The sequence below is a fragment of the Stegostoma tigrinum genome, chromosome 7, assembly GCF_030684315.1.
Source record: "Stegostoma tigrinum isolate sSteTig4 chromosome 7, sSteTig4.hap1, whole genome shotgun sequence".
Classification (NCBI taxonomy): Eukaryota; Metazoa; Chordata; class Chondrichthyes; order Orectolobiformes; family Stegostomatidae; genus Stegostoma; species Stegostoma tigrinum.
Window position 1 is genome coordinate 106,973,790 of NC_081360.1, and position 12,865 is coordinate 106,986,654.

Below are 12,865 nucleotides of genomic sequence, written 5' to 3' on the forward strand. Positions count from 1 at the left end.
CAAGGCTGGAATTGAACACGGGACCCTGGCGCTGTGAGGCTGCAGTGCTAACCACTGAGATACCGTGCTGCCCGGTGTTGCAGGGGTCACCAAGATAAAGACTGTAACTGTCAGGGGAGAATAATAATGAGGGAGTGTTTACCCTGGACACAGGGACAGGGACAGGCACAGATAGTGAAATTGGTACCTTAGAGATTGACAGGGTAAAGAGCTGGTCAAAGAGATTCTGACTTACAGTCCTGGGAAAGATGGAAAAGGGTGTGGGAGGCTGGTAATGGGATGGTTGTTTGAGGACAGAAAGCTCAAGGGCTGCTTTTTTTTTGTAAAGGAGTGGCTGCAACACCAGACTAAAAGTGAAGGGCCAACCCCTGAAGACAGAGAGCATAAGATATCAAAGCACAATTAAGCCATTTGGTCATCGAGTCTACTCCACCATTTAACCAATGCTGAATGTTTCCCAGTACCAGTCTCCTGCCTGCTGCCTGTTATCCTTGATCCCCTTGCTAATCAAGAACCTGTTTTAAATACACTCAGTGACTTAGGGTCCACAGCTTTCTGCAGCAACAAGCTCCAGAGTCATCACCCTCTGGCTGAAGAAATTCCTCTTCATCTCAATCTTAGAAGTTTGTTCCTTCAATCTGACCTTGATCCTGCCCTAGCCTGTCCACATTATTCTGCAGCGTCCCTGCTTAGTCAACACTACCTGTCCCTCCACCTAGCTTTGTGTCATCTGCAAATATCAACAGCCTCGGTTCTTCTGTCCTGATCGTTAATGTATAACGTGAAAAGCTGTGGTCCCAACTCTGACCGCTGCAGAACTCCACTAGTCACCAGCTGCCATCCTGAAAAAGACCCCTTTATCCCGACTCTCTGCCTTCTGCCAGTCAGCCAATCCTCTATCCATGCCCCTAACACCATGGGCTCTGATCTTATTTATCAGCCTGTGTGGCACCTTGTCAAAGACCTTCGGGAAATTTAAATGGACCATGTCCCACTGGCTCTCCTTGCTAACTTGCTCATTACCTCAAAAAATTTTAACAGAATTGACAGACATGGCTTCCCTTGATGAAGCTGTGCTGACTCAGCCCTATTTTACCAAGCACTTCTAAGTACTCTGCAATCTCATCCTCAATAAAGGATTCTAAAATCTTACCAATGACCAAGGTCAGGTGAATCAGCCTATAGTTTTCTGTCTAATGCTTCCCTCCCTTCCTAAACAGGGGTGTTACATGAGCCATTTTCCAGTTCTCTGGGACTATCCCTGACTCTGGTAGTGATCTTTCAGGAGTTACTAATGTCACTACAATATCCTCAACTAGCTCCTTCAGAACTCTCCATCTTCAGACCCTACAGCGACCCAGCATGTTATAGCCACTACACTCACCTCTGACCTCTGACACTCTAAGTTCCAGTTTGCTGCCATTGTCTTCCCTGTGAAAACTGATGCCAAGCACCTATTCGGTTACTCTGCCATTAGTATTTCTTCAGCCTCATTTTCCGGCAGTCCAGTGTCTACTCCTGCCTCTCTCTTTCCTTTTAAATATCTAAAAATAGTCTTACAATCTTCTTTGATATTACTAGTTAGCTTACCCTCAAAATTCATCTTCTCCCCCCTTATCAATATTGAAAAGATAACTTAAAAAGTTAGACTGTTGGCTAACAGTGGCTCAGCAGGGAGTCTGAGTAGTCAGCAGTTTAACAGGAATATGGCTGGCAGGGAGTTGACAGGGAATAGGGCCTCTAGCTGTGCCAAACTGATGCTACAACAATAGGGGGTGGGACCTGTGGACAAAATGAGCTTGGACAGGACATGAACAAAGTTAATAAAGAAACTTGGTCAGGGCTCAGGGAGCACGGGGAGAGTTCCGGGGGTGGGGGTTCTTGGTGGAGACAAGTGAAGCCAAGATACAACTTTGTGAATGATCTCTGACCTAGTGGGGACAGGGTGGTTCCGTGAGCTGACATTGCTCAGGAGTGAGCAGAAACCAGTGACTGGAGGTGCTGCTGGTCAGGCGCACACAGCTGGGAAACCTGAGGGTGGCACTGAAAGGAGCAGGGTGTGGTGGTGCTGAGGAATCTTGCTTACCTCATGCATGTAGAGTGCATGCAAACTCATCTCAGTCGAAGCATACTCGGAGAGAACCATACTCTGGAGTTGTCCCTCCCAGGCACTGCTCCCAGAACTCATCATTTTCATATCGGGCCTGCCAGCAGAGAAATGGAAAGAGGAGTCAGACAGAAGTTGGGAAGCCCAGTACCAAAGTCCAAGCTAGTTACTGTAGCAGAGCCAAGCAGAACGGAGATTGCACCAAGTGACCATCAACACATTTGGCTGGGTGGAGGACCATGTGGTGTGGAGATACTTATAGGAAAAGACCCAGTTCTTTTCACCCTCTCACCCACAAACTTCCCAACATCAATTACAGGGGGCACACAGCCCACTGCCTTCACCTCTCTCAAAAACCAAGGTAACCCTCAACAGAAACCTTCTGTCTCTGTTTTGACAGTGGAAGATGATAATTTCTTCCCAAAAACTGCAGTAACTACATCCCGCCACAACTGCCCAAAGAGGATCCCCCTCATTCTCACATACCACCCACCAACCTCCGGATACAACGCATCATCCTCAGACACTTCTGCCATCTACAATCCGACCCCACCACCCAAGACATTTTTCCATCCCCTCCCCTGTCTGCTTTCCGGAGAGACCACTCTCTCCAAGCCTCACTTGTTCGCTCCACACTGCTCTCCAACCCCACCACACCCGGCACCTTCCCCTGCAACCACAGGAAATGCTACACTTGCCCCCACACCTCCTCCCTCACCCCTATCCCAGGCCCCAAGATGACTTTCCACATTAAGCAGAGGTTCACCTGCACATCTGCCAATGTGGTATACTGCATCCACTGTACCCGGTGTGGCTTCCTCTACATTGAGGAAACCAAGCGGGGGCTTGGGGACCACTTTGCAGAACACCTCCGCTCAGTTCACAATAAACAACTGCACCTCCCAGTCGCAAACCATTTCCACTCCCCCTCCCATTCTTTAGATGACATGTCCATCATGGGCCTCCTGCAGTGCCACAATGATGCCACCCGAAGGTTGCAGGAACAGCAACTCATATTCCGCTTGGGAACCCTGCAGCCCAATGGTATCAATGTGGACTTCACCAGCTTCAAAATCTCCCCTTCCCCCACCGCATCCCAAAACCAGCTCAGTTCGTCCCCTCCCCCCACTGCACCACACAACCAGCCCAGCTCTTCCCCTCCACCCACTGTATCCCATAACCAGTCCAACCTGTCTCTGCCTCCCTAACCTGTTCTTCCTCTCACCCATCCCTTCCTCCCACCCCAAGCCGCACCTCCATCTCCTACCTACCAACCTCATCCCACCTCCTTGACCCGTCCGTCTTCCCTGGACTGACCTATCCCCTCCCTACCTCCCCACCTATACTCTCTCCACCTATCTTCTTTTCTCTCTATTTTCGGTCCGCCTCCCCCTCTCTCCCTATTTATTCCAGAACCCTCACCCCATCCCACTCTCTGATGAAGGGTCTAGGCCCGAAACGTCAGCTTTTGTGCTCCTGAGATGCTGCTGGGCCTGCTGTGTTCATCGAGCCTCACATTTCATTATCTTGGTAACTACACAGGAACTTGGTGAAGTTACTATAGCTAGGGAGAAGATATTGAGTAAACTGATGCATGATTGAAGGCAGCCAAGTCCCTGGGACTGAGGTATTAAAGGAAGTTGCAGCAGAGCTAGTGGCTGTATTCATATGTTATTCCAAAATTCCCTGGATTCTGGAAAGGTACCGATGGTTCTGAAACACTCTAAATGTTACACTCTTATACGAAAAGGACATAGGCAAAAATTGACAAACAGCAGAGCATGAGACATAACAATATGTAGAGCTGGATGAACACAGCAGGCCAAGAAGAATCAGAGGAGCACGAGAGCTGATGTTTTGGGCCTAGACCCTTAGTTTGTTAGTGGGCAAGTTGCTGGAGTCAATCATAAAGGAGGAAATAACTGAACACTGGGAAAACAAAGCTGAACTCACCAGTGCCAACATATGTTCATGACAAACAAGTCATGCTTGATAAACTCGCCAAAGTTCTTTGAGGATGTAACCAGCAAAGTGGGTAATGAGCACCCAGTGGATACAGCTGTAAATTGGGAGAGGGGAGTGTGCAGTGGGACCTGGGTGTCCTTGTGCACCTGTCGCTGAAGGTAAGCATGCCAGTGCAGCAGGTGGTAAAGAAGGTGAGTGTTATGTTGGCCTTCACTGTGAGACTTTTCGAGTACAGGAGCAGGGATGTGTTGTTGCAGTTATACAGGGCCTTGGTGAGGCCACGCCTGGAATATTGTGTGCAATTTTAGTCTTTTCTCAGGAAGGATGCTGTTGCTCGCGAGGGAGTGCAGCGAAGGTTTACCAGGCCGATCCTGGGGTTGGTGAGTCTGACGTATGAGGAGAGATTGACCAGGTTAGGATTGAGTTCAGACGATTTAGGGGGGGATCTCAGAGACTTATAAAATTCTAACAGGACTAGACAAGGTAGATGTAGGGATCGTGTCCCCGATGGTGGGTGTGTGCAGAACCAGGGGTCACAGTATGACGATTCAGGTTAGAGCATTTAGTACGGAGGTGAGGAGACATTTCTTCACCCAAAGAGCGGTGAGCGTGTGGGATTCATTACCACAGGAAGTAGTTGATGCCAGAACATTGAATATATTGAATAGATGATTTGATACAGCACTTGCAGCAAATGGGATCAAAGGTTTCAAAGCGAGAAAGCAGGATTAAGCTGTTGAGTTAGACAACCAACCACAATTGTGATGATCAGTGAGGCAGGCTTGAGGGGTTGAATGGCCTCCTCCTCCTCCTATCTTCTATGTTTTCTATGGTATATCTAAGGCTTCTAGAAGGCATTTGTCAAGGTCTCACATAAAAGGCTGACCCAGCAGGTTAGATCCTAGGGAGTTAAGGATGGAGTATTGGCTTGGATAGAGGATTGAGCAGAGGATGGGGTTAAATCGGTCTTTCTCTGCATGATGAACTGTAACTAAAGGGGTGCTGCAGGGTTCAGTTCTCAGAACTCAAGTATTTACCATCTGTATAAACGATCTACAAACAGGGACAGAGTGTAACACAGCAAATTTCATGGATGATACTAAAATAGGTGGGAAGGCAGGAAATAATGAGGAGATAAAGAGTTTACAGATGGATATTGATAGGCTCGGAGAATGGGCCAGAATCCGGCTGATGGTGTTTAATGTGGATAAGTGAGAGGGTGTCCATTTTGGTCCGAAAAATAAAAGGGCAAGTTATTATTTAAATGGGAAGCATAATCAAAGTGCCTCAGTGCAGAGGGATCTGGGTGTCCTTGTGTATGAATCACAGGAAGTAGGTATGGAGCAGCAGCGAATAATAAGGAAGGCAAATGGAATCCTGGCATTTATTGCAAAAGGACTAGAATATAAAAATAAAGATGTGTTGTTACAATTATATAATGCATTATATCCAGTTCTGGTCTCCTTACTTGATGAAGTATTGGGTGGCACTGGGAGGCAGTTCAGAGGAGGTTCACCAGATTGATTCGCGGGATTAAAGGACAATTATATGAGCAGCACTTGAACAGTTTGGGTTTGTGCTCACTGCAGTTCAGGAGAATGAAGGGGAACCTGATGGGGATATATATGATGATAAAGGGGACTGATAAAGTGGACATTGACCAGATATTCCTCCTTGTGGGACAGTCTAGAACAGGACGGCATAGATATAGAGTGAGAGGGGGGTAGGTTCACAGCTGAGATGAGGAGAAACTGCTTCTCTCAGAGGGTTGTGAATCTGTGCAATTCACTTGCCCCAGAGTCCTCTGGAGGCAGAATCAATCAACAGATTCAAGAAAGAAATGGATATGTTTCACATGAAAAGCAGGATAAAGGGCTGTGGGAAGCAGGCAGGAGTATGGAGCTGGGACCAGGATAAGATCAGCCTGGATCATGTTAAATGGCAGAGCGGGCTCAAAGTGCTGAATTACCTACTCCCCTTCTAATTCCAATGTTCCTATTTCAACCTCCACCCCGTTCCCAATTCAATTCTTAACCAGCGTCACAATTCCTCCCTCTGCACTGCCCCTTGCCACTCTCTCCCTTCTCACACCAATCCTTTGATCTTTTCTTGCCAGCTTCACTGTGGCCTGGTGATTAGATATAGGATGGTAACGGTGAGAGGACACATTCACTAGTTAAGAGAAAGGAAGCTGATTGGACAAACAGCTGCTTAACCACAAGAAGCCCATCAGTCAGAATTTATTGATTTTACCCAGATCCAGCTGTGTGTCTCCCTGTCTTGTTCCGCAGCAGGGAGGTGTGGAGACTGCCTGGAACATTCTGTCCTGGAGAGAATGATCGCAGTGAGGAAGCTGGATCCAATGGTCCGTCTCGACCTCTCTGAAATACCAGGGAGGGTGGTCCTGCAATCAGGTTCGTGATCAGACTGTGAGGCTGCAACAACACAACGGCTCATCATTAGGAAACTGAGCTGACCTGCTCAAAAGGCCCTGCAAAGCAGGTCACATCCACACCATCCCCAAGCACCCCGCAGGACCTGTCTCTGGCTCTCCCCACCCCGAACCCCACCCCCAATGGTAAGGACTCTGCCCCTGCCCACCTCAAACACCCCCCACCCTGGTGCCCCACGAGACCGGGAACTGCCCCTGTCCATTCTGAACACACTCCCCCCCCCCAACCCTGGGTGCCCAACAACCAGACTATGCCCCTGCCCACTCTGAACACTCTGGTGCCCCACGGGACAGGTTCTGCCCCTGCCCACTCTGAACCCAACCCACGCCCTGTGGGACCAGGCTCTAGCCCTCCCAACCCGCGGCACCCCAAGGGACCGAGCTCTGGCCCACCCCCGCCAGGTTGATCCTTACCTCGGACTCAGACTGTACAGACTGTAAGGATGTGAACACGCCATTCTCTGGAAGGAAGCTGTGGTTTCCAATCACTGCGCCCTTTTCTCGGCTGACCTTCTCCTTCAGTTGGCTGATGAAGGCAGTACTGTCCTGTGGGGGCTGCCACTGAGGGTTCGTGATGGCAAAGTGCATGAGGGAGAGTTCAGTTTTGCCATCCTCAGCCTGCTGATAGATGGAGGCCTCAGTCTTGCCTCCAGAAAACCACTGGTAGACAACAGAGTTACAATCAACACACACAAATTCATTTATAGGTAATTAAAATATTCTAATAAGGGGCATCAAACGAAAATGACATACAGTAACACATGAAGATGTTGTGGTAAATGCCTGGTTTTATGAACAGGAAGAGGCCATTCAGCCCCTTGAACCTGTTAAACAGGTGCAGGAGTAGGCCATTCGCCCCACTGAGTCTTACACTAATTATATATACCAGCTTTTATCCCATATCCCTTGTCTCCATTTTCAGATGGCAAAGATATTGATGAGGGAAAAGCAGTTATGTTTTCTACACAGGCTTCAGTAAAACCTTCCACAAGATCGCTCATGGCAGATCAGCACTTTGGGGAAGTCACATGGTATCAGGGTGAGCTAGCGAGATGGATACAGAACTAGCTCAGTGATAGGAAACAGAGGGTTGCGGTGGAAGGATGCTTTTTGGAATGGAGGGCTGTGACTGTTGGTGTTCCACAGGGATCAGTGCTGGGACCTCTGCTGTTTGTGGTTTACATAAATAATTTGGAGAAAAATGTGGCTGCTCTAATTAGTAAGTTTGCAGGTAAGACAGTGATTGGTGGAGTTGTGGGTAGTAAGGAGGATTGTCAGAGGATACAGGAGGATGTAGATCAGTTGGAGGCAATGGGTAGAAAAGTGGCAGATGGTATTTAATCTGGAGAATGTGAGGTGATATATTTTGAAAGGTTAAGTACAGGTGGAAATTATACAGTGAATGGCAGAACCTTTAGGATTATTGGTTTGCAAAGGGATCTGGGTGTGCAGGTTCACAGGTCACTGCTGGTGGAGGGGTCAGATGTTCAGGTGGAAGGGGGCAAGTTTTTTACACAAAGGATGGCGAGTGCCAGAGGTGGTGTGGTAGCAGACACAGTAGCAGCATTCATGGAGCTCCCGGACAAATGCATGAATAGGAAGGAAACAAAGGGATACGGATCCTGTAAGTGAAGGCAGTTTTAGTATGTTGGGCAAAATGTGTTGGTGCAGTCTTGGAGGGCCGAGGGGCCTGTTCCTGCGCTGTAGTGTTCTTCTTTGCTTTGATAATCACTAAATAAAGTTAATTATTAACTAATTTAAAATTCACCATGTATCAATTGTTCTTTGCAGAATTTCACATTTCTACCACCTTCTGAGTAGATTGCACCATCCGAAAGGTCTGGTTTTAGTTTTACGCTTCTGCCCCAAGCAGCAGAAATTGTATCTTTCCAGTGATCCCAATCAGTTGCCCTTACGGTGGTGAATTCTGTAATGATATCAGATCTGGTACCTTCTAAATTCTGAGCAGTACAACATTCATTTACATAACATTCCCCTGTAATGTAATTCCTTGAATCCAGGTGTTGTTCTGGTGAATCTATGTTGCACGTTTTCCAAAGAAGATAACTCCTTTGTGGCCCTGCACCGGCCCCGACTCCAGCTGCCCAGGTGTCCCCCCACCAGCGGACGCACCCCCCCGGCCCAGCGGCTCAGTCACTTGTGGCCCCGCACCCGACTCCACCATCACAGCTGATCTTTTTGCAACCTGAACGACACTTTCCTATCCATCCCGCATAACCTGTGACTGACTCATTTATCAGGCGTGAATACATTCTCGATGTTGTGGCCATTTCGGAGACATGGATAGAGCGGGGACAGGAATGGTTGTTGCAGGTTCCGGGATTTAGATGTTTCAGTAAGAACAGAGAAGATGGTAAAAGGGGCGGAGGTGTGGCATTGTTGGTCAAGGACAGTATTACAGTTGCAGAAAGGATGTTTGGGGACTCGTCAACTGAGGTAGTATGGGCTGAGGTTAGAAGCAAGAAAGGAGAGGTCACCCTGTTGAAAGTTTTCTATAGGCCTCAGAATAGTTCCAGAGATGTAGAGGAAAGGATAGCAAAGATGATTCTCAATAGGAGTGAGAGAGACAGGGTAGTTGTCATGGGGGACTTCCACTTTCCAAATATTGACTGGGAACACTATAGTTCGAGTACTATAGATGGGTCAGTTTTTGTCCAGTGTGTGCAGGAGGGCTTCCTGACACAGTATGTAGATAGGCCAACAAGGGGCGAAGACACATTAGACTTGGTACTGGGTAATGAGCCTGGCCAGTTGTTAGATTTGGAAGTAGGTGAGCACTTTGGTGATAGCGATCACAATTCTGTTATGTTTACTTTAGTGATGGAAAGGGATAGGTATATACCACTGGGCAAGAGTTACAGCTGGGGGAAAGGCAATTACGATGAGATTAGGCAAGATTTAGGGAGCACAGGATGGGGAAGGAAACTGCAGGGGATGGGCACATGAGAAATGTGGAGCTTATTCAAGGAAAAGCTCCTGTGTGTCCTAGATAAGTATGTACCTGTCAGGCAGGGAAGAAGCTGTAGAGCACGGGAGCCGTGGTTTACGAAGGAGGTGGAATCTCTGGTCAAGAGGAAGAAGGCGGCTTATGTTAGGATGAGATGTGAAGGCTCAGTTAGGGCACGTGAGGGCTACGAGGTAGCCAGGAAAGACATAAAGAGAGAGCTCAGAAGAGCCAGGAGGAGACATGAGAAGTTGTTGGCGGATAGGATCAGGGTAAACCCTAAGGCTTTCTATAGGTATTTAAAGAATAAAAGAATGACAAAAGTAAGATTAGGCCCACTCAAGGGTAGTAGTGGGAAGTTGTGTGTGGAGTCAGATGAGATAGGGGAAGCACGAAATGAATATTTTTCAACAGTATTCACTCTAGAAAACGACAATGTTGTCAAGGAGAATACTGAGATACAGGCTTACTAGACTAGGTAGGATTGAGGTTCACAAGGAGGAGGTATTAGAAATCCTTCAGAGGGTGAAGATAGATAAGTCCCCTGGGCCGGATGGGATTTATCCTCTGGGAGGCCAGGGAGGAGATTGCCGAGCCTTTGGCATTGATCTTTAACTCGTCATTGTCTACAGGAATAGTGCCAGATGACTGGAGAACAGCAAATGTGGTTCCCCTGTTAAGAAGGGGAGTAGAGACAACCCTGGTAATTATAGACCAGTGAGCCATACCTCAGTTGTTGGTAAAGTGTTGGAAAAGGTTATAAGGGATAGGATTTATAATCATCTAGAAAAGAATAAATTGATTAGGGATAGTCAGCACGGTTTTGTGAAGGGAAGGTCGTGCCTCACAAACCTTATTGAGTTCTTTGAGAAGGTGACCAAACAGGTAGATGAGAGTAAACCGGTTGATGTGGTGTATCTGGATTTCAGCAAGGTGTTCGATAAGGTTCCCCACAGTAGGCTATTGTACAAAATGCAGAGGAATGGAATTGTGGGAGATATAGCAGTTTTGATCGGAAATTGGCTTGCTGAAAGAAGACAGAGGGTGGTAGTTGATGGGAAATGTTCATCCTGGAGACCAGGTACTAGTGGTGTACCGCAAGGGTCGGTGTTGGGTCCACTGCTGTTTGTCATTTTCATAAATGACCTGGATGAGGGCGTAGAAGGATGGGTTAGTAAATTTGCAGACAACACTAATGTCGGTGGAGTTGTGGATAGTGACGAAGGATGCTGTAGGTTGCAGAGAGACATAGATAAGCTGCAGAGCTGGGCTGAGAGGTGGCAAATGGAGTTTAATGCAGATAAGTGTGAGGTGATGCACTTTGGTAAGAGTAACCAGAAGGCAAAGTTCAGGGCAAATGGTAAGATGCTTAGTAGTGTAGATGAGCAGAGAGATCTCGGTGTCCATGTACACAGATCCTTGAAAGTTGCTACCCAGGTTGACAGGGCTGTTAAGAAGGCATACAGCGTTTTAGCTTTTATTAATAGAGGGATCGAGTTCCGGAACCAAGAGGTTATGGTGAAGCTGTACAAAACTCTGGTGCGGCCGCACTTGGACTATTGTGTACAGTTCTGGTCACCGCATTATAAGAAGGATGTGGAAGCTTTAGAAAGGGTGCAGAGGAGATTTACTAGGATGTTGCCTGGTATGGAGGGAAGGTCTTACGAGGAAAGGCTGAGGGACTTGAGGCTGTTTTCATTAGAGAGAAGAAGGTTGAGAGGTGACTTAATTGAAACATATAAAATAATCAGAGGGTTAGATAGTGTGGATAAGTAGACCCTTTTTCCTAGGATGGTGACGGCGAGCACGAGGGGGCATAGCTTTAAATTGAGGGGTGAAAGATATAGGACAGATGTCAGAGGTAGTTTCTTTACTCGGAGAGTAGTAAGGGAATGGAACGCTTTGCCTGCAACGGTAGTAGATTCGCCAACTTTAGGTACATTTAAGTCATCATTGGATAAGCATATGGACGTACATGGAATAGTGTCGGTTAGATGGGCTTGAGATTGGTATGACAGGTCGGCACAACATCGAGGGCCGAAGGGCTTGTACTGTGCTGTAATGTTTTATGTTCTATGTTCTAATTATCCCCTAGCATCCACTGCTCCTGGGGGAGGAAAAATCTATCAAGGACCAACACTGGGCATCACTTACCGCAGGGTGTCCATGCTGCCGCACATCCATCTGGGCGAAGGAGCAGGTATCCCCAACACCCACAACCTCCACTGTGAAGTTACGGAAGAAATCGATGATCTCGAGGGACTTGCGCCTTAAGCAGAAGATGAGGATGAAAGGGGTGATGATGGGGCTCAGCAGTTCCTCAAGGATGAAGACCTGTGGACGGAAGCAGGTTCACTGCAGGAGAGTGCCAGCTCCTTGGACAGAAAGTCCCTCGCCCATACAACCTGAGAGATGGATGACCTTCTCCTTCACTGGTCTAGTGGATGATAACAGAGCTCCGAGAACCCAGCACATTATACAAAGGACCCATGTCTCCACAACAGACCCCCACATCACAATTCCCAATAAATGCCCCTCCTACTAACAGGACCACCCCCCACATCCCCGCACAGGACCCCACGCGTTCCCGCACTGACCCTCCCCCACCTCCGTTGCCCACACTGACTCACTCTCCACCTGACCTGTGTGATCCTTACCGCTTTGTATTGAAAGAGCTGAGCAAACTCATCACGGGTCTCATATCGATTGGCTGCCCCTTGCCAGTGGTCAGGCATGTAGTGGATGTGGGACAGAATGACCCGGAGTAATTGTTCCGGGCAGAACACCACATGTTTGTCCGGAATAAAACACCTGGAAACAGTAAGATGGTTCACATCACAAGAACAGAAATCAACAGCAGAGTAAACTGTGCGCTCCCTCAGCGCTGACCCCCCCCCCCTCCACTGACAGCACGCCGCTCCCACAGCGCCGACACCCCCCTCCACCGACAGCTCGCTGATGCCTCAGTGCCGACCCCCCCGACAAACAGCGTGCCGCACCCTCAGTGTGGACCCGCCCCACACTCCCCACCGACAGCGTGCCGCTGCCTCAGCGCCGATCCTCCCCTCCACCGACAGCGCACTGCCGCCTCAGCGCTGATCCCATCCAACGACAGCGTGCTGCACCCTCAGTGCCATCCCCCTGCAGGATTCAAACCCAGGTCCCAGAACGTTACCTGGGTCTCTGGATTAACAGTCCAGTAATAACACCACTGGGCCATCACCTTAATTGCAGGGGAAGAATGAATAGGAAATCCCAAAGAAACCTATAAAATTCTAACAAGACTAGACAGGGTAAACAACAGAAGGATGTTTCCAATGATCAGGGAGGCCAGAACCAGGGGCCATACTGTAGGATAAGGGATAGGCCATTTAGG

The 12,865-nt window shown here is 48.2% G+C and overlaps 1 protein-coding gene across 2 annotated transcripts in view; it reads right to left on the reverse strand.

Annotated features, from left to right (window-relative positions):
* The window catches only part of atg9a (ATG9 autophagy related 9 homolog A (S. cerevisiae)), a 47,153-nt gene that overhangs the window by 10,021 nt on the left and 24,267 nt on the right, over positions 1–12,865 (reverse strand). For both annotated transcript variants that reach the window (XM_059647624.1, XM_059647626.1), the window contains 5 exons: positions 12,147–12,300; positions 11,644–11,823; positions 6,939–7,184; positions 6,326–6,507; positions 2,087–2,204 (listed from right to left, as the gene is read on the reverse strand). In XM_059647624.1, coding sequence (XP_059503607.1) covers positions 2,087–2,204; positions 6,326–6,507; positions 6,939–7,184; positions 11,644–11,823; positions 12,147–12,300 — 880 coding nt within the window. The remainder of the gene's footprint in view (positions 1–2,086; positions 2,205–6,325; positions 6,508–6,938; positions 7,185–11,643; positions 11,824–12,146; positions 12,301–12,865) is intronic.